The sequence below is a fragment of the Arvicola amphibius genome, chromosome 5 (genome assembly GCF_903992535.2).
Source record: "Arvicola amphibius chromosome 5, mArvAmp1.2, whole genome shotgun sequence".
NCBI classification, from domain to species: domain Eukaryota; kingdom Metazoa; phylum Chordata; class Mammalia; order Rodentia; family Cricetidae; genus Arvicola; species Arvicola amphibius.
In genome coordinates, this window is record NC_052051.1 from 148,408,947 (window position 1) to 148,432,541 (window position 23,595).

Here is a 23,595-nt window from a genome sequence, read left to right on the forward strand (position 1 = left end):
AAACCCACTCACACTTGTACTAGAGATTTCTTGACGTTCGCTGTGGCAAATGTTCTCATTTAGATCTTATGTTAACATAAAGATCTTCAGACTGCTTTTGAAGTCAATTTCTGCTGTAAGAAATAAATTGCAAATTTAGTACAGGGCCACCTCCTGAAGTTCTTGAATGGTAATTGCTGGGCAGTAGACAGTTCCCATGGCAACTTCAGTGAGCCCTTGCTCTAATTGTAGGTACAGACTGAGTCACCCTCATTGCCACGGACCTTGACTGAATTGTGGGCCTTAGTATTTACCTGGGCAAAAGTGTGGGCCTTGGTCCTGCTCATTAGGCAACTGTAACCCCAGCCTTTCATGGTCATGGTGGGATATGGTGTGGCGCAGTGCCCGAGTCAGGCTGTCTTCAGCTAGGCTCGCCTGCCTCAGGTAGGGTCGCAGCATTAGACTTGGAGTATTTTTTACTTATTTTTAATAAGTTATTTAGTGTAACAATAATATTTAAGTTCTCAAGTTAAAATCTCAGTATTTTAATGTACATTTTTTACTCAAAAAGCTGAATATCTTAATGCTTTGTTCTTGTTGTTTTGCTTGTTTGTTTGTTTGTTTTTTCGAGACAGGGTTTTTCTGTAGCTTTGGAGCTTTTCCCGGAACTAGCTCTTGTAGACCAGGCTGGCCTCGAACTCACAGAGATCCACCTGCCTCTGCCTCCCAAGTGCTGGGATTAAAGGTGTGTGCCACCACCACCCGGCTAATGTTTTGTTTTCTTAGTTAGTATTTGTGTCCATTCTGCATTTTAAAAATATTTTATTATGCTAATTGTGTCTGCGTGGATTTTCGCGCGTTCTCTCTAGCAGTCAGAGATGTCAGACCCTTTGAGCTGGACCTAGAGGCTGGAGTTGTAAACTGCCCGAAATGAGTTGTGGGATCCAAACTCAGGTCCTCTGGAAGAGCACCGAGCCAGCTCTCCCACCCCAATTCTGGATTTTCCCACCGCGTCAGCACACCCCTTCTCCTGTTGGCACACTTGCACACGGGAGCAGCTGCTTACCGCTGTGACTCCTTTTCTGGATCTTGGGAATAGGGGACCTTTCTCCTCTGGTGACTACTGTGTTCACGTGAACAGGCTGACTCCGCAGCTTCCAGACTCTTGAAAGTCATCATCAAGTTGTAAGTTTTTGTTACAGTGTTGAATCTGACCTGCATATGCGCTGTGGAGTGTTTTAATGGCATCGGCTTTTACTTTTACTTTTGAATAAACTTTACCATCTTTTGAAGTCATAATTATGCTTCTGATTTAAGAAAGAACAGAATGAGCACTGGGGAGATGGCTCAGCAAGTTAAGGTGCTGTGGTTGGCCTGATACCTGAGTTGAGGACCCACATGGTGGAAGGAGGAAGTGACTCCTAGAAGTTGTCATCACAACTGGTCTAAGTGCTCACGCTGGCATGTTCATGTCCCACCCCATATACACATTAAGTAAATAAGTAACAACAAGAAACTGTTCTTGGGTCTAGAGAGATGGTTCAGCAGTTAAGAGCATTAGCTTCTCTTTCAGAGGACCCGGGTTCAATTCCCAGCACCACATGGTGGTTCACAACCATCAGTAACTCCAGGGAGCTAACACCTTCTGGCCTCCAAAGACACCAAGCATGCATATGCTACCCATATATACATTCAGGCAAAGCACTCGTACACATAAGCATAAATAAATAAATCATTTTTAAAATGCTTCTGTAGTCTTATACATTTTTATATAAATATTTAGTCATTTTTTTTGCTAAAGTATTTTACAATAAATCCTGAAATTTTATCTTTTCATACTTGGATATACATCTCCAAAAATAATGTCATTTTCTTTTATAATCTCACACCGTGTCTTAATTAGGGTTTCTATTGCTGTGAAGAGACACCATGACCACGGCAACTCTTAGAAAGGAAAACATTTCATTGGGGCTGGCTGACAGTTTCGGAGGTTTAGTTCATCATGGCAGGAAGCAAGGTTGGTCATGCAGGCAAATGTGGTGCTGGAGAGGTAGCTGAGAGTTGTGCTTGGATCCCCAGGTGACAGGAAGAGAATGAGCTGAGACCTCAAAGCCCAGTGACACATCTCCTCCGGACAGCACACCTCCCAGTATTGCCAATCCCTGTGAGCCTATGCGGCCATTCTCATTCCAACCACCACACACCATTATCATATCCAACAAAGCAGTAATATTCCCGAGGCATACTCTCATGTAGCATAATCATATTTCTCTTGAATTCTCAAAAATGGCTCTTGGCAGTGTGTTAAAATTAGAATTAAAATTCACACATTTGGTTGTTATGTCTCCTAAGACTTTAAATTAGAGCAATCCACTTCCCTTTTCTTCCCTAGCCATTATCATATTACAGAAGTCCAACCACTTGTGAAGAATCTTCCCCATTCTAAGCGTGCTTTGTCTTGTTGTTGTTTTGTTTTTTATTTGCTTTTGGCCCCATTTAATTTGTTCTCTTTTTCTCATACTTACTGAAGATGGGCACTTTCACTTAAGACTTGCATAGATACAGACGGATTTGTCTTTCTTGGCAAGAGTTCTCCAGAGGGGTCCAGCCTGCTTCCCACACCAGATTGGACGGTTCCTTTTAGTCCTCTTCTGTGATGGGGACTTGATTGTATTTCCCCAAACTGCAAATGTTGAAGCCCTTGCCACCAGAACTGTGTTTGAATACTGGGCCTTAATGGGTAATTAGGATTAAAAAGGATCCTAAGGATGGTGCCCTTGTCTGATAGAGCTGGTGGCCTTACAGGGAGAGAGACACCACAGAGGAAGAGTCCTGGGGAAGCCTTGGGAAGGCTGGGAAGCTGAAAATGTCCCTGGTGAATGTCACTCGTTTGCTTCCTCATCTCTGAATGCATCTTAGGGTTTTCCTTTCTCTTGTCAGCATCATGTCTATTTTTGTTTGCATTTGACAGAAAGAAATATGCTACTTTCATTTTTCTAATCTGTTCACTTAGGTTTATATTATCATTTCTTCCATCCTGCTTTCTTTGGTTTTTTTTTTTTGTTTACATTCCAATTTTTCTCTTTGTGATTGCCTATATGATTTTGCATTTTGAATGACTGGAGAGGGAGCACACCCTGTTCCCAGAAGCTCACAAGCACTGATAACTCCATTTAGTGCCCTGTTGGGCACCTCCACTCACATGCACGTATCCACACACAGACACACAATTAAAAAGCTGGGTGGTTTGTTTGTTTTCAATTATTTGAGACAGGGCCTCACTGTGTAGTCCTGACTGGCCTGGAGCTTGTTTAGTCAGGCTGGCCTCTAACTCACAGTAATCTACCTGATATGAAAAAAAATTAAGAGACTGGATTTTTATTTTTCATTTTATTGCATTTATTTGTGTGCAAGTGTGTGCAGGCACACACACACACACCACAGAGCACACGTACAGGTCAGAGGACAGCTCTTAGGAGTCCATTGTCTCCTGCCACATGCGTGATCCATAATTCAGACTCGGGTCATGGGGTCTGCATGTAGGTGCCTCATTCTGCTGCACCACCTTTCTGGCTGTGTTTTCTTTAAATGCACCTTTGGTTGCAATTCTCCATTACCAGTTCCATTGACTCTGAGCTATTCATGTTTTCTTAGTGACTTCTAAGGTCTCTTCTACAGTTTTGACTCTTGTGACACGATGCTAATGTTTTTCTTTGTTGTCTTCGATCTTTCTTCCATGTATGGAATCCCTGCTTTCATTCCACTAAATCTCTCTCCCATCCAAAGCTGTTTTGTTTTTCTTTGAAGGGTTTTGAGGCACCACACACACCACATACACACACACACACACACACACACACACACACACACACACACACACTTCCTTCCTGTATCTCTATGAAGATTGTGAAGATAATTTCCTTTTTCTTTTATATCCCTTTAAAAATTTCTTTACATTGAGACTGAATTAATGGCTCAGCAATTAAGAGCATTGGCTGCCCATCCAGAGGGCCAGGTTTATTCCCATCACCCATGTGGCACTTCACAACTGTCTGTGACTCCAGTTCTGGGACCCAACGCCCTCCTCAGAGTTCCTTGGGCACAAGGCACACATGTGGTGCACAGGCATGCATATAGGAAAACACTCATATACATAAAACTTAAAATGGGGGAAAAGACATTTTGAATTCTTTTTGCATTTTAAGTGTTTATGTTCTAGAAATCTTTTTTTAAGAAAAAAAATGGATTAGAAATCTATTTTTCATGGTCTGTGGTGTTGTTTTTGTTTTTCTGCTTGATTGCTTCTCAGGTTGGTTTCAGTACCTTTTCTTGGCAGGAAACAGAGTCTTAGAGTTTGCTAACTTTGCTGATGTATTAAGTCTTCCTGGGTCCTTGCCTGCCTTTCTCTGCTACCTGTCTATGTTGACATTTGTTATCCCTGGAGTGACTTTGCCCAGCATGCTGCTGTGGTAGGAGTGTCCTCCACAGCTTCAGCCACAGAGCAAGCCCTTCCGCTGCCTCTCCATGTCATGCTCGTCACAGTGGCTGTGCTGGAACGCAGCACCCTGGACCCCGTGTCAGTGCTTTTCATCCCACCAGAATGGGCTGGAAGGTCCTGCAGGCCCCGAGCCCATCCCTTGTGATGTGACCTGAGTGCTCAGTTTTCTCTCTCCCAGACCCCTGCATTTGCAGTCCAAGCCATGCCGTGTTTCCCTTCACTGCTGAGACTCCTGTGCATGTCCTTCCCTCCTCCTCCACCTGTCTCCTACAGCTCCTGCATGTCTCAGCCTATTCTTTCATAAAACATATTCATTCATTGTAATAGCTACTGTAATGAGCCCTGCTAGGAAAAACTACAAATCTTTCAAATATATTATTCAATCTTCACCTTCTTTTTATTTTTTTTGGGGGGGGGGGGCTCAAGACAGGGTTTCTCTGTAGCTTTTGGAGCCTGTCCTAGATCTAGCTCTTGTAAACCAGGCTGGCTTTGAACTCACAGAGATCCGCCTGCCTCTGCCTCCCAAGTGCTGGGATTAAAGCCTCAGTCTTCACCTTCTATAAAACAAGTAGTGCTCTCATGTTTCAGATGGAACAGCTGAGGCTCAGAGGTCCCATGTATTACTAAGAACAGATAGCTACTTAAACAAGGGATTCAAATTTGCTGGCCTAACGCTAGCCTTGCACTCATTCTGCTATATCCCCATCCCTGGCTAATCCTACCCCAAGGGTCTCCACAGCACCCTGAGATGCCACCCTGTCAGCATCTCTTCTCTAAGTGGCTGCCAGTGTGAGGCTCTGTCTGGATTAGCGGTCCATCTCCAGCACCCCTTCTGCCTACAGTTGTATTCTTTATTGTACTTGCGCGCTATATGATTGATGCCATGCGTCTCATAACTTGTTTGCATGCTAGCCATTGTAACTAGGACATAGAAATTGAAACTTTCTTATAAGCATAAAGGTATTTATGCTTATAAGTGGGTACACCTCCTCTGGGATTTGGGTCCATTAAGGACTTGTGAACTGACATTGGGATTTGTATCTGCAGTGTGCCACCTGCTGCAGATTCTCCCGACAGTTTCTTTACGCTTGAAAAGCGGGAGACTGGGGCGTCAGCGTTTTTTCAGTGTCCCTTTATTACCCTGTTCTTTCAACTGTCTCTGCAGTGGGCTTGGTGTTGAGTCCCTCTGTATGCCTGGGTCTTAGAAGCGCGGTTTTCTTTCCCTTTCCCAATGGTAGCAGGTCTGTCTGTCTCTCTCTCTTTCTCTCCCCCGTATGAACCCAGTGCTGAGGGTGATCTTTGGTTTCGTTAGCTTCTGTTCTTCTACCAGCATAAATGGGTGCTGGCTCATGTCCTGGTGATAAGAGAAAGTGTCCTCCCTCAGATTTGGGGCTGAGTAGGTGGGTTCCTGCTTCTCCCTGGAAGCAATGGAAGTTTGCCTGTGTACCCTTGGCCTGGAGGATTTGCTGCCCAGCTTTTGCATAGCACAAGAGGATGGGTACCACCTCCACTGCACTTGGGGTCCTGACCTTCCAGCTGACCCTAGCTTCCATATGTAGCCCGGCTGAATTCCTGTGGGTCTGTGGAGATCACATTCTGCACCAGCCTGGGTGAGGATGTTCTAGTTTGCCTTGCTCTGTGGCGAAGCTCTCCATTTGGATCATTTTATCTGGTTGACTTACAAAGTCATCCCTGTTGGGTGTAAGAAGACTTCAGATTATGCAAACTTTCTGGCTTTTCTGATTATAGAGTAAGAGAGGCATTTTTCCATGTCCCACATCCTAAGCAGGAACCCAAGTCCATGTCCCTGGTGCGTCCTCTCCCACACACCCCCTTCATCTCACAGAGCCCATTAGAAGGAACTGAAACCCAACAGAGTGATTTGGCCAAGTCCATGCAAGCCAGGAACTCGAAGCCAGTCTAAGCTGCCGCATGCTGCCCATTTGCTCCGTGTGCCATCGTCCTCAGCACCACTGAGTCAGCATGGCAGCTTAGTCCTGGCATAGTCCCGGCACTCAGGCTTGTACGTTTCCTCTCACTGGCCATGGCATTCTGCCTTAAAGCCAGCAGTAGCCACACTCAACACAGTGGAAGAATCAAAAGCAAATTTTTAATTGGGTTGGTTTGGGGTCACTCTGAGGAATTTTTTATGCTGATCATATTTTTGGTAACTCTAAGAAAATTTGCTTTCTGGGTTGAATAATGTTTGCATTTTTTACAGAGCTGATACTTGAGTGAGAAGAGATTTTTTTTGGGGTTTTTTTTTTTTTTTTTTTTGGTTTGGTTTTTCGAGACAGGGTTTCTCTGTAGCTTTAGAGCCTGTCCTGGAGCTAGCTCTTGTAGACCAGGCTGGTCTCGAACTCACAGAGATCCGCCTGCCTCTGCCTCCCGAGTGCTGGGATTAAAGGCGTGCGCCACCACCGCCCGGCGTGAGAAGAGATTTTTAAAACTCACATAAAGCACTTGTTTTTGCAAATAACTAAGTTAGCTGACTCAGCACGCCTTACTGCACTAGTGAGAGTGATCCTGCAGAAAGACAGAGGGTTGGGTTCTTTGTGCGTTTGTCTGAGACAAGGCACATCTTCCCAGGGTGTTGTTTTACTGGGGTTTACTCAAAATCTTACTTATTACAGGACGTGGAAGGGTGTTTCTTAAGAAGAATGAAAATGCGTGCTGATTCTGAAGATGACCATTTCAGTTGTCAGGCTCTGGCGCATGTGCAGTCTCAGCTGCTGGCAGAAGCCAGGAGAAGGTGGCCAGCTCTGCTCCAAATAGCACTCAGAGCTACTGGAGCCTGACAGGCAGAGGAGCCACTGCAGCTGCCAGTCAGGGCAAAGCCGCTCTGGGCTGTGCTCTGGTCCAGTAACAGCCCCCTCTCCAGCTCATGCTGCAGAAGTCCAGTCGGCAGACAGCTGGGCCTTGATCGAAACATTCCTTTTTTAAGAATTGTCTGACCATTTTCCTGTTATGGAAAACTATATGAAGTTAACCAATGTTCCCTAGTGGCCACAGTTACCTTGCCATGGTGCCACCAGTACCAGCACACCAGTATGATGTAAATCATTGCTCCTAGGGCTCTAGCTGAGGCCTGTGGGCCACATTCAGAAAGTGTCCAAGGAAAGGTGAGGAAGACCCCAGGCTTTTACATTCCCACACGAGAGCAGCAGCCAGAACTCTGCTTCCACTCCACCTGTTTCTCTACTTTATTAAAGTTACTTATTGTCTCCTTTGGTCCCAGGGCTTATTCTTGGGCTATGATTTCTGTGTAATATAAAGCCAGTTCTTTTCTATCACAAGCTGGATGTTTTGGGACAGATCCAGGTCTAGCTAGAAATGACATGGTCACAAAGCTTTTCAGTGTGTGCCAGTGAATTAACAACATAAAGATAACAAGAGTCTATCACCAAAAGATGGCCTTTGAAGGCCAGGGAGCTGTGCCTGTGCATTTCCTCCCCACCCCACCTTTGGCAAAGTCCCATTAATTTTGTTGAAGGTTTTATTTTTCTGCTGAAAATGCAGGAAATTTAGGAGCTTTCTTGGAATTCCCCCAAAACTAATACAAACAAGATACATATGCGTCTCTTAAGGAAACTAAAAATAAATGATTTGAAACTGTATAAATTCCCTCTTAAAAGGAAAAGGAAGTTTATAAAATGAGAGGCAACTCTGAGTGTTGTTAACTGGGTAAAATATTCCCACAACTGCCGCCTTATCCATCAGCATTGAGTTACTACTTAACATAGAGCTGTTGGGCTTCCAGTCAAAAATGCCTAAGACTGGGATTGTTCAGGGTCACACACACACCTTGGCTTGCTCACTTGGTCTGGGCTCCAAGCCTACCATGTAAGCTGCATGGTAGCTAAAAAGGACAGACTGTGCATCAAGAAGGCCCCCATTTTTGTTGCCTCCGAAAACCTGGTTGCTCTACTCATGAACCATGGCATGGACTTCTGGTTTTGAAGTAGGGATTTCCCCTGTAGCTCAGACTATCCTAGATTATGAGATCTTCTTGTCTGCCCTGAGTATTATTTCATTTTATGTTTGTGTTTCTAAGGTAGGGTCTGGAACTATGTACTTAGACCAGGCTGGCCTCAAAGGGATCCACCTGCCTCGGTCCCCGAGTTCTGGAACTACAAGTGTGTGCAAGCTTACCCAGATATCTTTCTTTAGGCCTAAATGAGACGACATTTACTTTATTTTATTTTAAGATTTTTTTTAAATGTGTATGAGCATTTACCTGAATGCATGTCTGGTGCCCACAAGTCAGAAGAGGGCACCAGATCCCTGGAACTGACTGTGAGCCACCCTAGGATCCTCAGAACTGAACCCAGGTCCTCTTTGAAAGCAGCGTTTTAACCACCTAGCCATCTCTAGAGCCCCGTACTTTCATTAAATTTTAACTGGTCCTTTGGGGGATAGTATACACAAAACTGATTTACACTGTAGAATAAAATAAGCTTTATAAAAATACTTTTTTATTTAAATAATCATGTTCTACCTATTCTCTCAAAATCAACTTTGCCAGAAACACAATTCGAGCTGGTTGTGGGACTGGTGGTCAAGCTGGCATGGTAACCTACATCTAAATCCCAGCACTCTCTTGAGTTTGAGGCTAGCTTGGTTTGCAGAGAGAGTTAGTTCCAAGACAGCCAGGACAACACAGAGAAACCCTGTTTTGGAAAAAAGTTTCTTTGCCTTTTGTTTTTCTCACTTGGTAGTAATATATAATGTAAAAACGATCTTTTGTTTTTAAGTACTTCCAAGTCTACAAGTTCCTACTTTGGAAAGAAGTCAGGTACCGCGTCTCTTGGAATTCCTACTCAAGCTCACGTCACACATTTTAAGGGCTTTACAAATACAACTGAATGGGAGCTTCATGCAACAATATCCAGAGGAGGCTGGGGGCTTAGTTCAGTGGCAGCTCATGCTCAGCAGGCTTAAGGCCTGGAGCTCAATTCCCAGCACCATTTTTAAAAACCAAGTAGTGTGGAATAACATGATTAAATGACCTTTTAGGTCTATCTAAAGTAAGTCCTGGGATTTAAGTGGTACTGTCTTTAAAAAGAAACACTCCAATTAATTTCATGCTAATTTTTCATCCATTTACAAGTAGTGATTATTGCCTAATAACGCATTTTAAAATGAAACAAAAAGAACCTTATTGATTTCATGTCATGTCCTATGGGTACCTGCCTCAGAATCCAGTCAAAGTGGCAACTTGAAGATTCAAATTAAATTGCATATTGTATTTATTGGGATGGCATTTCTTGGAAAGTAGAATTAACCAAAAGTTTGATACGGTTGTTTTTAGCAAATCTGAATTCCCCTGGCACGCAGTTTACCCTGATTAGCTCAGGATTTGCTTGGTGCCTGGAAGCTGCAGTTGATCTTCCAGTGGGACGCACAGACCCGCAGAGTGGTTAGCCAAGAACTGCTGCCACTTACCATGAGAATGGACTAGTTGCCAGAGCCGCGTGGTGTGTGTTCAAGAACAGACCAGTTGGCCACTGGGATGGACATGAGGGCGAGGAGTCTAGCACTGCAGTAGCCACAAGCCTTACTGCCCAGCAACTCCAGAGCACACTTTAGGGTCATACTCCAGACTCCCTAACTCATGACTGAGCTGAAGGATTACTAGTTTAAATAAAATGATGTCTGTAGCAGTTCTTGGTACAAATTTAGGGACATAATTAAAACCAATCAGTGTAGATACCTTCTTCAAGTCAACCTCATTTATTTCTCAAGAATTAGTACCTTTAAGAGCCCTTATGGGAATAACTATAATTGGCCTCCAGCTGGTGCAGCCTAAGGGCCACCTGATCTGTGTACAACCTGCATCCAATAGGACTAATGGTGCATACTAGTTAAATATTTAGAGTTTCACCCAGGCTGTGATCAAGAAGAAATTGACCTTATCTCATGTGCTGTGATTTAGAGTCAACTTTATATTGAAATTTTAATAATGTAAATTATTTAAAATGTATGTTAAAAGAGATATTGATAGAAAGCTATTATAGTCAGTGACCCATTCTAATTTTAACTTGAACTTCTAAATTATATATAATTTCTTATTTTTCTGTTCTGATCACCTCACAACATTAAAATACCAGCAAAATTTGACATCATATAAAATATCTTCACTCTATTTCCCCAACCTTATTTCCAGTTAATCTAAATAATGATAGAAACTGTATTTTCTTGCCTATATATATATATATATGCAGTTAAACTATACTATATTAAAGAATAGCATTAGATACATTCATTAAATCAGAGCACTTGCAGGCAGGTGGATCTCTGTTAGTTCCAAGATAATCTGAGCTACATTTCAAGTCTTATGCCAACCAAAACTGTAATAGAGAGCCCACCCAAGAAAATGCAGCTACCAAGAAGCCAGAGGTGTTATGTGGAAATTCTTGCACCAGGTTGGGCACTGTTTGTAACCATATGTAATCAGAGGCAGAGTTTTTCTTTTGTTCTGACCCCTGATCCCAAATAAACATACAGAACTTATATTAATTACAAAACGCTCAGCCAGTAGCCCAGGCTTATTACTAACTAGCTCTTAGATTTTAAGTTGACCCATATTTCTTATTTATGCTCTGCCATGTGGCGGTACCTCTATTAGCATGGCACATTCATTTCCTGCATCTGGCTGGCAACTCCTCTGACTTTTCCCTTCCTCTTCCTAGAATCCTAAGTTTGGTCACCGCGCCTATACTTCCTGCCTAGCTACTGGCCAATCAGTGTTTTATTAAACCAATACAAGTGACAAATCTGTATAGTGTACAAGAGGATTATTCCACAGCAGGGTCCTCAGCCCTGTGCTACACATGTTAATAAAATGATTTAGGCAGAAGATACAAATAAGTTTCTCAAAGTGGGAGCTAAGTAGACTATAGTTTCCCCTCTGGATTGGCTAGTATTTAATTTATTATATAAAATTTCAATTATCCCATACTAGTTAATTTTAACTCCCATCCTTTAGTAACTGATAAACCTAAAATTCTTTAAAATCCTTGACGAAATCTTGAAGGGCTTTCCAGTGCCGTTAAGATTGTCAGTAGTCATTTGTATTCTAGTATCTTTGTGGTGGGGAACAAACACTGACTCCCTATTGGGGTTTCCTTTCTTCATAAGGCACAGGACCTCAGTGTCATTGAAGAAGTGATCCGAATGATGCTGGAGATCATCAACTCCTGCCTGACGAATTCACTCCACCACAACCCAAACCTGGTGTATGCCTTACTCTACAAACGGGACCTCTTTGAGCAATTCCGAACCCATCCTTCGTTTCAAGATATAATGCAAAATATTGACCTGGTAAGTGCACGTGGTGGCATTTAGTCTCCATTGTATTCATTCAATCATTTGTTTGTTTGTTTTGACATAAGATCACTGAGTAGCCCAGGTTGTCCTCACATTCCTAGTCTTGCCCCCATCCGAAGCATTGGGATTTATAGGCATGGGCACCACACTCATCCGGATTCTTTTTTAAGTAGTAAAGGTGAAAAAGCTCAGTTTAGCACTGTAGTAAGAAGGAGCTACCAACAGTGAATCCCTTTGGCGTGGACTGTGTTTACACAAACTTTGCGCTAACCATTGTAGTCCGTTTGTCCGCACGCTCTGCTCCATGGTCTCCTTAATACAGTACTGTATTCTGTTTTACTGAACATTTATCTCATTAGCATTTTCTATAACATTATCAATCCTTTTAATATCTCCAAGTTTAATATCTACCTGGGCTGTTCTGTAGATGTCCTAAAATATATTTAACCATTATTACATTTTTGTTCATTTTTATCATTTCCAGTGTTCCTTATCAATTTGTAACTAATGAGCAACTTGTGAATAATCCTACATTTAAAATTAAAATTTTAGTCTCTTTTTGTCTGTTTTTTGAGACAGGATGGCCTCAAACTCCCTGCATTGTTGAGACTTGCTTTGTCTCCATCCACCTCTTAGGTTCTGGGATGACAGATGTATGCCATCGTACCTGGCTTATTTTTGGGTAAAGTTTTAAAACTGGAATTTTGCTGGTTCTTACCATTAGAGGATATCTATATATTTTCAAGATTAAGTACAGGCTGCTGCAGGCTGCCAAATTGCTTTTCAGAAATGTGATACAATTTGTACATCTGTGTAATATGGGTTTCCACATGGGACGCTCTTGTTTTTGTAGCTTTCAATGTCAAAATTATTAATATTTGTCATTTTTATAGCAAAAATTGGTGTTACTTTTTTTTTTTTTGGTTTTCGAGATAGGGTTTCTCTGTGTAACTGGCTGTCCTGGAATTTGCTTCATAGACCAGGCTGGCCTGACCTCTGCCTCCCAGGTGCCGAGATTAAAGGCATGCGCCACCGCCACCCGGCCTCATCACAAATTAGCTTCTCTAGCGTGCTTAAACATTTTTATATGCTTGACTACTTCCTGTCCTCTCCAAAACCAGTTTTTTTTTTAATTGCTATATTAGCGATTTCTGATTCTTTGGGATTCATAAATGTTTTTTAAGTAGCTAGTAAGAATCACGGAGTATTCTTGTGCGGGTTACATTTAGGAAGATATTTGATAGTTAAATTGTCCTTTAAGCATGGATCTATAATTTCACCAAGAGTGCACATATCCCTATCCTCCTCTAAGGTGTCTGTCTTTATTAGTTAGCATTTTGTCACTGTGACTGACGTGCCTGAGGGAGCAACCTACAAGAGGGAAGATGCATTTTAAGTCAAAGTTTTTGAGGTCTCAGACCTTGGTCCTCACCTTTGTTGACACCGTACCAGCAGAAACATGTGGAAGAGGAGCCTGCCTCATGGTAAATAGGAAACAGAGTAAAGGAAGGACTGAAGGCCAGGCAGAACCTCCTAAGGCTTACACACCTCCCAGAAGAGCACCGGACACGCGCAGAGTCGCAGGTGACGTGTATCAAACCACAGAGGTCATCACCCCGGGGCACTGTCCTTGAAGTCAGGGCTTCTCCATCCAGTTCAACCACCCTATGACAGCATCTCATGCAGTTTTACCCTGAAATTCCTTGATTGCTAGTGAGCATGGGCAAGTTTCACGTAGATCCAGCATTCGAATTTCCTGTTTTGTGAAGCTCCACTTAAACCTTTTGCCAGACTGGGTATGATGGTGCACGCCTTTAATCCCAGCACTAGGGAGGCAGACAGGTCTCAGTGAGGTATTCCTTGTTCATGCTACAGTTATGCTGAAGATTTGAGGCCTTTCTTGGTGACATATTGCAAATGTGTGGTCACTAACACAGCTCAAGACTTCCTGACAGAACCAGAAACTCTCCTCAGAATGATGAAGCAGGCAGCATCCTGCTCCTCTCTTCCCTTAGGCTCCCGCTGCCAGTGTATGCTGCTGTTTCTGAGGAGCTGGGAAGTCCTTCTCTGTTCTTCTTGGATCTAGCAGCTTCCCTTGCCATCCACTTGCTGCTGGTAGAGCATATAAGCTACAGCAGTTTTCTGTAGCACGAATTCTAATTGGTATTAGTGATAAAAACCCGGAGTCAGATATAGGCATTAATGCTGAAGATCAGAGAAGCAGACCAGCCACTAGAAAGTTCTTTTATGTCACCAATGTTCAGACCAAAGGGGTAATCCTGTCCTCAGTGTCCACCAAGCCTCAGGCTACAACGAGTTCCTGTCTCCTTCCACCTATATACCTCCCTCCGCCCAGCCATATCATTCCTGTCTCCACCTCTCTAGTGCTGGAATTAAAGGTGTATGATCCCAAGGGCTGGGATTACCTTTGTGTGAGCTCTCTTTTTCTTATAGACTAGATCAATCTTGTGTAGCCCCAGGGTGGCCTTGAACAGACAGAGATCTATCTGTCTCTTGAGTCCTGGGATTTAAGATGTATACCACTACCCCTTGGCCTCGAGTGGCTTAGCTCTACACTCTGTTCTTCAGGCAAGCTTTAGTTCTTACAACATAAGCAAAATATCACTACAGGATCACTTTTTAATTGACAAATATTGTACTTATAGAGTTTGGTACTTCAGTATATGTGAGCTGAGGATGTGGCGTACTGGCTGAAGCATGTGCCAGGCAAGAGTGATCCCTAAAACCCATGTACATGCCGGGTGGGCGTGACAGCCCACCTGTAATTCAGAAAAGACAGGAGACTCCCTAAAGTAACGTGCCCAGAGAGCTTAGCCTCATCGATGAGCTCTGGGTTGGATTCAGAGACCATGCCTCAGTGAATAAGCACAAATGTCTGAATGAGAATGGCCTTCATAGGATCATATATTTGAATACTTGGTCCCTAATTGGTAGAATTGTTTGGGAAGTACTAGGAGGTGCAGCGTTTGAGGGTTAAAGACCAGCACCATTCCCAGGGACAGTTTCCCCTCCTCCCTCTGTGCCTTGTGGTTGTGTCTCAAGATGTAAACTCATGATATAAGCTCCAGAGCCTTGCCTGTTCCCATAGAGTCCCTGCTCTGAAGGTCAGAGACTAACCCTCTGAAACCATGAGGCCCAAATTAAATACTTCCTTTTATAAACTGGCCTGACCATGGTGTCTTAACTTAGTAACTAAGAAAAGTAACTAAGGCATCAGTCAAGGATGATTCCCCATAAAATCCTCAAGCTCTCACATGTGTGTGTGCACTTGTGCACTCACACTCATGCAGACACAAGTGTATACACATGAAAATGGGGGGTATGTGTATAGTGGTCAGATAGTCTCCAGCATGTATCATTTCTTTATGTTGGAACCACTCATAGTTTTCTAGATATTTTAAAATGCAATTTTTAAGATAATTTCTGATATATGGAGACATTTTTATCTTTTGATTGTTTGTGTGCATGTGTGTATGTTTGTGTACACGAGAGCAGGTAAATTTGTGTCATAGTCAGCATCTCAGGTGTTGGTTCTGCCTTATGTGAGACAGGGTCTCTTTTTCACATCAGTGTGCCACAGGCTACCTGATTGCCTGCCGTCTCACCGTGGTGAGCGTGCTGGAATTACAGATGTCCACCGTCATGCCCAGCTTCATTTGTCTTCTGAGAATCCAACTCACACTCTCACCTCCTGAGCCATCGTCTCTGCAGCCCTGAAAATGTCTGGTTCCTCCATTCCTCCCTAGGATTTCTGGCCTCTCTATCCTTTGCTTGTGAAACGTCTTGATTTTCTGTACATGGTTGTCATCAGTCACCTTTAGACTAAAGATCGATGTTCACTGGTCAGATCTAGGCGGAGTTATTTCTCTATGAGAGTCTTGTTCTTGGGAGCCTGCTCATGTCATCGGATCTCCTTTCCCAGGCTAGCTGTTGTTCTCAGGTGAGAATCGTCAGGCTCCTCCCAGGGCTCTACAAGCTGCCTGCAGGGTTCCAAAGACCGAGTTAGAAGGGTGCTCCAGGTTGGGGTAGGAGTAGGGAATGACTTCTAAGGGCCTCTTGCTTTGTGATACCTGAGTATGTGCACAGTTCCTAGTCATCACCTCAAGGCATGTTATCAAAGTAGGCTGTGTTCCTGTCCTCCTCCCACCCCCACCCAGTCTGGTGGAGATTGGTGAGCTCTGAACCAAAGTCAGCGTTAACTCCCCCCAGCTCAGTGTCTCACTCCACAGGACATGGCTGCTGCTGGACACTCTGGAATTCCCAGAGTACATTGAGTGGAGACTGCTGTAGCAAACCGCTGATCCCAGCAGTCAGGAGGCTGAAGCAGAAGTGTCTTGAGTTCAAGGCCAGCCTCAAAAACTTTAGGAGACCCTGGAGATGGGTAAGAGGGGAGAAAAAAATAACAACTCATTGCTAGCGGTTTAATTAGTATTTTTCTGTGTCCCTCAGTGTTGCAACTAGAGCAAAATACGGGCTGCATCTCCTCCTCTTCCAAAACTTGGTTATCACAGGAGTGTACACCAGCATCAGGCGTTTTCTAGTTGGCACCACTGCAGCCATGGTGCAAAAACCCAGCATGCATGTTATTTCTTCAGCTGAGACTTGACATTTTAGGCCGTTCTTCAAGTCCCCGACATGAGCTAGTGCTCCACGTAGACTTACTGGTATTTGCATATCCGAAAACCTCAAGTTACATGTCAATATTTCTTCTCTAGAGAGCAGAGGGATAGCCCAGAGGAGGGTAGGGTGTTTTTTTTGGTTTTTTGGTTTGGTTTTGGTTTTTTTGTTTGTTTGTTTTTGGTTCGTCGAGATAGGGTTTCCCTGTGTAACAATCCTAACTATCCTGGAACTAGCTCTTGTAGACCAGACTGGCCTTGAACTCTCAGGGATTCTCCTGCCTCTGCCTTAAAGGCGTGCACCACGGCCCTGGCTAGGTAGGGTTTCTTTAATGCACAGGAAACCTTGGGTTTGATCTCCTTGGTTGGGAGCATGAAAATACTTCTCTGGTTCCAGATCCTCCTCCTTAACACCAGATCTAATTTTCATAAACTCTTACTCTGTTTTTTTTTTTAATGCATATGGCTGTTGTGCCTACATGTATGTACGTGTGCCACATGCATGCAATGCCCAAGGTGGCCAGATGAGCATCCCCTGGGATTTGAGCTAACGGTTGGGAGCCACCATAACCACTGAGCCACATCTCATCCCCATAAACTCTTTTTAAATTTAGGGATATTAGTATTAATAAAACTATGGAGCAAATTATTACACAAGGATTACCCATCACAAGTTGTCCTGCCTTCTGTAATAAGATGGGTGAAAACTACAGACTGGGGTTTACAGTTTCAGGGTTTATGTTAATTGTATGCTTTGGAATAAGAAAAGAGCACAAACACCAAGGATGGGAGAACGCAGCCCCAGCTCTGACGCTAACTCTCAGAAAAAGGCCCCAGGTCCCTTCCTCTGCACAGCCACGCTTACGGCAGTGTCAGGACTGGACTGCCCGGTGGAAATCGCCCTTCCCTGGGAAGAGCAGCCTTGTAGAGCAGAGCTCATTTGACAAATTCATATCTAGTTTTGGAAGTGAAGCACTTATATTTAAAAATCATGGTGCTCATGCGTTAAAGGGATAACAAAATTTTCTCAATATACATTAGAAATTGTGCTAATGGGCTTCTAGCTTAGCTCCCTGGAAAGCTAACGAAGGTGGAATGTCAGCTGTGTCACCAAGCAACCCCGCTACGATACAGAGCTATGATAAAATGACATTTGATTGGCAAGCTGAGTCTACATTGGGAAGAACTATAAATACCTAGTGAGAAGCAATCATTTGGGGCTTTGAAAAGTAAGAGATCTCGGGGCTGGAGAGATGGCTCAGCGGTTAAGAGCACTGCCTGCTCTTCCAAAGGACCTGAGTTCAATTCCCAGCAACCACATGGTGGCTCACAACCATCTGTAATGGGGTCTGGTGTCCTCTTCTGGCCTGCAGGCACATACACAGACAGAATATTGTATACATAATAAATAAATAAATAAATAAATAAATAAATAAATATTTTTAGAAAAAAGAAAAATAAGAGATCTCATGGCCAAGTATGTCCTTCATAGATCTCATGACCACGTATGTCCTTCATAGATCTCATGACCAAGTATGTCCTTTTGGAACCCAGAAGCTTAAACTGTCACAGTGTGGGTGGGTTTCTCTTGGGCCCAAGTTTCCTAAGCTGAGATGGCTGCTGCATCCACCCCAGTAGCCAGTGCCTCCTTCCCCAGCACTGTCGGAATAAGCCATTCCATGGCATTTAACCTATATTCAGCAAGCGTGCAGTGTCTAGATTTGGCAGTATACTACTTTTCAGTTTACAAAATCAAATTAATAGCTAGATCACTCTGAACATGCCCTGAATATGCCTGTCATTGTTAATGATGTTCCAGTGCAGCCCTAGCTGACTGCTCATCTGCCCCAGGAGGGAGACAGTCCTTAGAGAGACGGGGAGTGGTTGGCAGGGAATCACTTAGCTAGTCAGTCCCTCTGGCACTTGAATCCATCTCTTCTCATCCTAAATCCCACGTCTTCAGCATTCACTTAGAAGAACCTAAGACTCAAAATGAATAAAGGTTCCAACAGTCCAACTTTTTGCTGGATACTTTAATCCAAAATAGAACCATGCACATTGAGAGTCCATTACATTTTGATACATAGTAACAATATCTCTGCAACAAGGATGTATCAGTAACATCTTTCCTCTTTGCTCTTTTGTACTTTACCTTGAAATTGGGGCTTCAGCAGACCTTGGCTGTTGAAAACTGTTGGTGGAGGGGATGAGGAATCCAGCTGATGGAGTTGGGAGTTGGTCTTTTTCTTTAGAGTCAGTAACACCGAATAGCTCAGATAGGATGACTAATCTTCCAGCACCTTTAATGTCTACAAATGAGTTGACATGTTTTCAGGTGCCCAGATTTGCATCACCCACTGTACATATTCTTTCTGTCCAGAACAGAAGACAGTGTCATCCAACTGAATTAAGGAGCAGAATAAAGTAATTAGGACCACATAGGAAGCATGAGTGACTTCCTAGGTAGCTGAGGCAGGAAATGACTGAGAGAACACGCTAACCTCTGGATGACACACTTTACTATTCACATTGTGTTTCCGGCCCTGACCTCCCTTGCTGCATTTCAGACCAGCGCCTTCAGTTGTTTCTTTGACATCCCACCCATATTAGTAGCAGAAATTCTAATTGTTCTTAATAAAAACCCAAAGTCAGATATTAGGGGGTGAAAGTTGAGAGATCAGAGAAGCAGTGCAGCCAATCACTAGAGAGACCTTTTACCTCTACGGAATCCTCAGACCAAAAGGGTGATCCTGTCGTCAGACTGCTTCCTTAGTCTGTGTCCTCTGAGTGACTGCTTCAGACTGCATCATCAGACTACAATGAGCTCCTGTCCCTCCCACCTTGTATTCCTCTCTCCGCCTAGCCATACCACTTCAGTCTCTACCTCCCTAGTGCTAGGATTAAAGGCGTGGGATCCCAAGTACTGGGATCACCTTTGTGTGAGCTCCGTTTCCCTTATAGGCTGGATCAATTTTGTGTAGCCAAGGGTGGCCTTGAACTAACAGATTCATCTGCCTCTGTCTCCCAAGTCCTGGGATTAAAGGTGTGTGCCACCACTGCCTGACCTCAAGTGGCTTAGCTCTGCACTCTGATTTTCAGGCAAGCTTTGTTAAAACACAAACAAGATATCACTCCCTACACATCAACTGATTAAATCATAAACTGTTACTTTGTCCAAAAAAGTGAGCACAGGGCTTTCTTCTCTTCAGTCTTTCATATCACAGTAAATAGTGTCAATATCTGTCCCGTGGCTTACAGTGGGAAAAGAGGAGGAGGAAAGGGAAATGAGAGCACATGGAATGAAGTGGGAAGCTGCAGATTTCTAGAGAGTGGTTAGGAAGCCTCCCTGAAATGCACTGAAACGAGGCTTGAAAGAGACGCTTGAGAGAGCCCCGTTGCTCTCTGGATGCAGAGTGGTGAACCTGAGAACACAGGGGGAAGATGAGGTGAGGAGAACCGACTGGGGAGGCAGAGGTGGGGCACACTGAGAAGATGGGCAGGGCCAGGTGTCAGCTCATTCAACTGTTCGATGAAAATGAGTGTGGAGTCATCTATTGCATGATAAACTATACCCCAGTAAATTTATTTGTGCTGTACACGGAGAGAAGGCATGCTCCAGGTTATAGACCCAGTAACAATTCACTTCCTTCCCTCCTGATGTAGAAAGTATACTTATCTTCTAGAAGTAATTTTTTTTATCATTTACTAAAGTGGTGACATTCTAATGCAAAGACATTAGAATGTCAACTTTAAACATACAAATGAGACAGTTTTAAAAAATAAATAATACATAAATGAATGAAATTTATTTAGAACTGGAGCCACATGACCACCCTGCCATTCTCCTGGTGACATGAGAATTTTTCCTGACTTAGAGGCAAGTCGATGTAGGCCACAGAGTGAACAAAATAGGCCTGTCATTACATCCCTTTGTTCTCTGGTTAAGTGATGTGTGAGAACTCGTGCTTTGTTGGCCTGTCACGTCTCGAAGTATAAGAGTGCTGTGGGCTCCACTTAGCTTTGATTGTGAGCATTTTGTTATCTTGATCAGCAGCTCCCCACCAGTATTTCTCAAGGTCATGGGAAGGGCATATTACAGCCTCATTTGTTCATCTGAAAATAAAGAGATTTCATTTCCCACCAGTATTGGCAGTGGGCACTGTGAATTGGTGGTAGAGCCCTTCCTTTATCGTGTTAGCTCTCACCCTGTGGCAGGGTGAACTGCAAAACTCCAGGTACTCTGAGACACAGGAGTCCTCGGTATGCAGGGTGGCAGGTGCACTCCCTTTCTGATTCCCTTACACTGTGTTTCATTTTGTTCTAGTGATCTAGTGGCCGGGGATGATCCTCAGTGGTGCACTTCTTGCATAGCATATGCAAAACCTGGATTCCACCACTGAAAGGAAGGAAGGGGAAAAGGAAGGAAGAAAGAAAAAGAAAGAAAAGCAAGTGTGTTCCTATGGGATCTGGATTCAATTAAACAAATCTTTGAAAAATGTCATATTTATCCCCCAGGTTGAAAACAATAGAATAGGATCAGCATGTGTGACAAAAGACAGTGCAAAGGTAGCATCCTCTTCTAGAACAGCTGCCCCTCAGGATATAGAAGTGAGGTTCCTACCAGTCTCACAAGCAATGGATTCATCAGCATGACTAGGGAGATTTCCATTTGATGCTCTGGAGTAAATAATGTGTCTGCCACTATAACAGCGCACGCCTTTAATCCCAGCCCACATGGTCTACAGAGTGGGTTCTAGGATAGCCAGGGTTATATAGAAAGAAACTATCTCAAGATAGATACAGGTAAGTAGGTAGGTAGAATTAACATAAAAAGTATGTCTTTCTAGGAATTATATTTTGCTTGTTATTGATGTGAAGCCTTTGTGATTAGCAGAAATTAATGATAGCTGGTTACCCAGGTTTCTCAGTAATAGTTTAATGAAAAAAAATAATAGTTTAATGAGTACTAAAATTCTTTTGAATCACCAAGTAATTCTTTAAAATTGAGTTCAGTTTGTCTTTACCTCACCGTCGTTGATTACCTTTTGTATTGTATTTATATATGTGTATTATTACATATATATAAGCACATATGCATGTATATGTGTGGGTAGGCATGCCATGGCACATGTATGAAGATCAGAGGACAACCTGTGGGAGTCAGTTCTCTCCCTCCACAACATGGATTCTGGAGAGTATATCAGGCTTAGTACTAAGCACCTTATCTACTGAGCCATCTCGACAGTCCATCCAAGTCTTTATACTCAGTTTATCATATATAAAGCATTGATGCTGGGCTGGAGAGATAGACGGCTCGGTGGTTTAGTTCCCAGCCCTGGCCAACAGCTCATATCCATCCGCCTGTTACTCTAGTTCCAAGGAATCTGGTACCTTCTTCTGACTTCCTTGGTCATCAGACGTACACACTCATACACATAAAAACAAAATTAAATCCCTTTTTAAAATTAATGCTGTATGTAGTATGTTGCATGATTTATAAATAAATGGAACATATTGCAAATACACACTTTATTTTTTTTAATGCACAGGCATATTTAGTCAGAAAAGTTTAGAGACCTCAGGCCTAGATTCTGGCTGACTGTCCAGAAGCACCTGGGGCATTAGCCTGGGGGGGTCTCTGACCAAGCCCAGGGTTGGCATTTCACAAGGCTTTACGGCCACTTCTGATGATCTGTCACATGTGAGAGTCACTCGGTGTCTACCCTATCTATACTATATGCTGACTATTATCTAATGGCAAATGACACCAGATTTTAGTCAATATTAAAAATTGTAAGTTTTGCGTATCCATTCTGAGTCTGTCATAAGCTAGTTCATTGGTTTTTGGGTTGTTTTTTCATTTTTTTTATTTCTTAGAATGTTTTCAACACATGTTCCTATTCTTTACCTGTTTTTGGCCAAAGAAATTAATTTAGGCATGAGTATTAGGTTAAATAACATGAAATTGCCAGTATTTATCCTTTTTGATCCATTTTTGTGTATCTCTGTTGCATATTTTATCTATTTTTAATTTATCATTGTTGTGGTGATATGTGTTGATATGGGGTATGTGTGTGGGCATGCCTGACACTTTTAGAAGGGTCCCGGGGATCCAACTCAGGCCAGAGGCTTGCACAGTGAGTCCTTTACAGGCTTAGCCATCTCCTCAGCCCTACCATATATTTTGCAGTAAGGCTTTTTGTTTTTCTGTTTGTTTGTTTGTTTGTTTGTTTTTGTTTTACAAGACTACATTTCTCTGTGTAGCTTTGGAGCTTGTCCTGGAACTTACTCTGTAGACCAGGCTGGCCTCAAACTCACACAAAATCAGCCTGCCTCTGCCTCCTGAGTGCTGGAATTAAAGGTATGTACCACCACCACTCAGATTAAAGATTTTAATAGACCTTTGACAAAGTGTTTTCTCTTTGTGGTATATCTGTCTTTAACTCTTTGTTCCTTGCGTGATAAAATCTCTTTGTATATATTAGACACTAAACAGAACTTTAATCCAGAGTCCCAGAAAAAACTAAAATTGTGTTGCAGGGCGGTGGTGGCACACGCCTTTAATCCCAGCACTTGAGAGGCAGAGGCAGGCGGATCTCTGTGAGTTCGAGACCAGCCTGGTCTACAAGAGCTAGCTCCAGGACAGGCTCTAAAGCTGCAGAGAAACCCTGTCTCGAAAAACCAACAACAACAAAAAAACTAAAATTGTGTTTTACACATAGTGAAAACTCAACCTATTGTGGATAAAAGCAGGAATTTTCAGAGTAGCTGGCTGCCTTTTGGTCCCTTCTGGCCTGAGTTGGGAGGCACACACTTGCTGATGGCCCCAGAGCAGTCAGTGTCTTCCTTCCTAGGGCATATACATTCTGTGGCATTTGTGCAGCATCGTAACCCACTAGAATAGTTAAGAAAAATGTCGGTACTCTTCAAAAATAACTATTTATGAAAGGTATTTTAAAGAAAACTTGCAAACATTTTCAAAGTTTTGTGTCTATTTTACATAAGAAATAGATGTCGTAGAAAAGAATGAGAAAGGGAAAGTTCAACTTTTTAAAAATTCCTCCTTTAAGTGGATATTAGACATAAAGGAAAGGATAACCAGGCTACAGTCCACAAACCCCTGAGAAGCTAGGTAACAAGGACCCTAAGAGA

General features: G+C 43.0%; 1 protein-coding gene across 5 annotated transcripts in view; it reads left to right on the forward strand.

Moving 5' to 3' along the window:
- The window catches only part of Dym (dymeclin), a 267,246-nt gene that overhangs the window by 195,881 nt on the left and 47,770 nt on the right, over nt 1-23,595 (forward strand). For all 5 annotated transcript variants that reach the window (XM_038330159.1, XM_038330164.1, XM_038330163.1 and 2 more), the window contains one exon: nt 11,618-11,800. In XM_038330159.1, the coding sequence (XP_038186087.1) occupies nt 11,618-11,800 (183 nt within the window). The remainder of the gene's footprint in view (nt 1-11,617; nt 11,801-23,595) is intronic.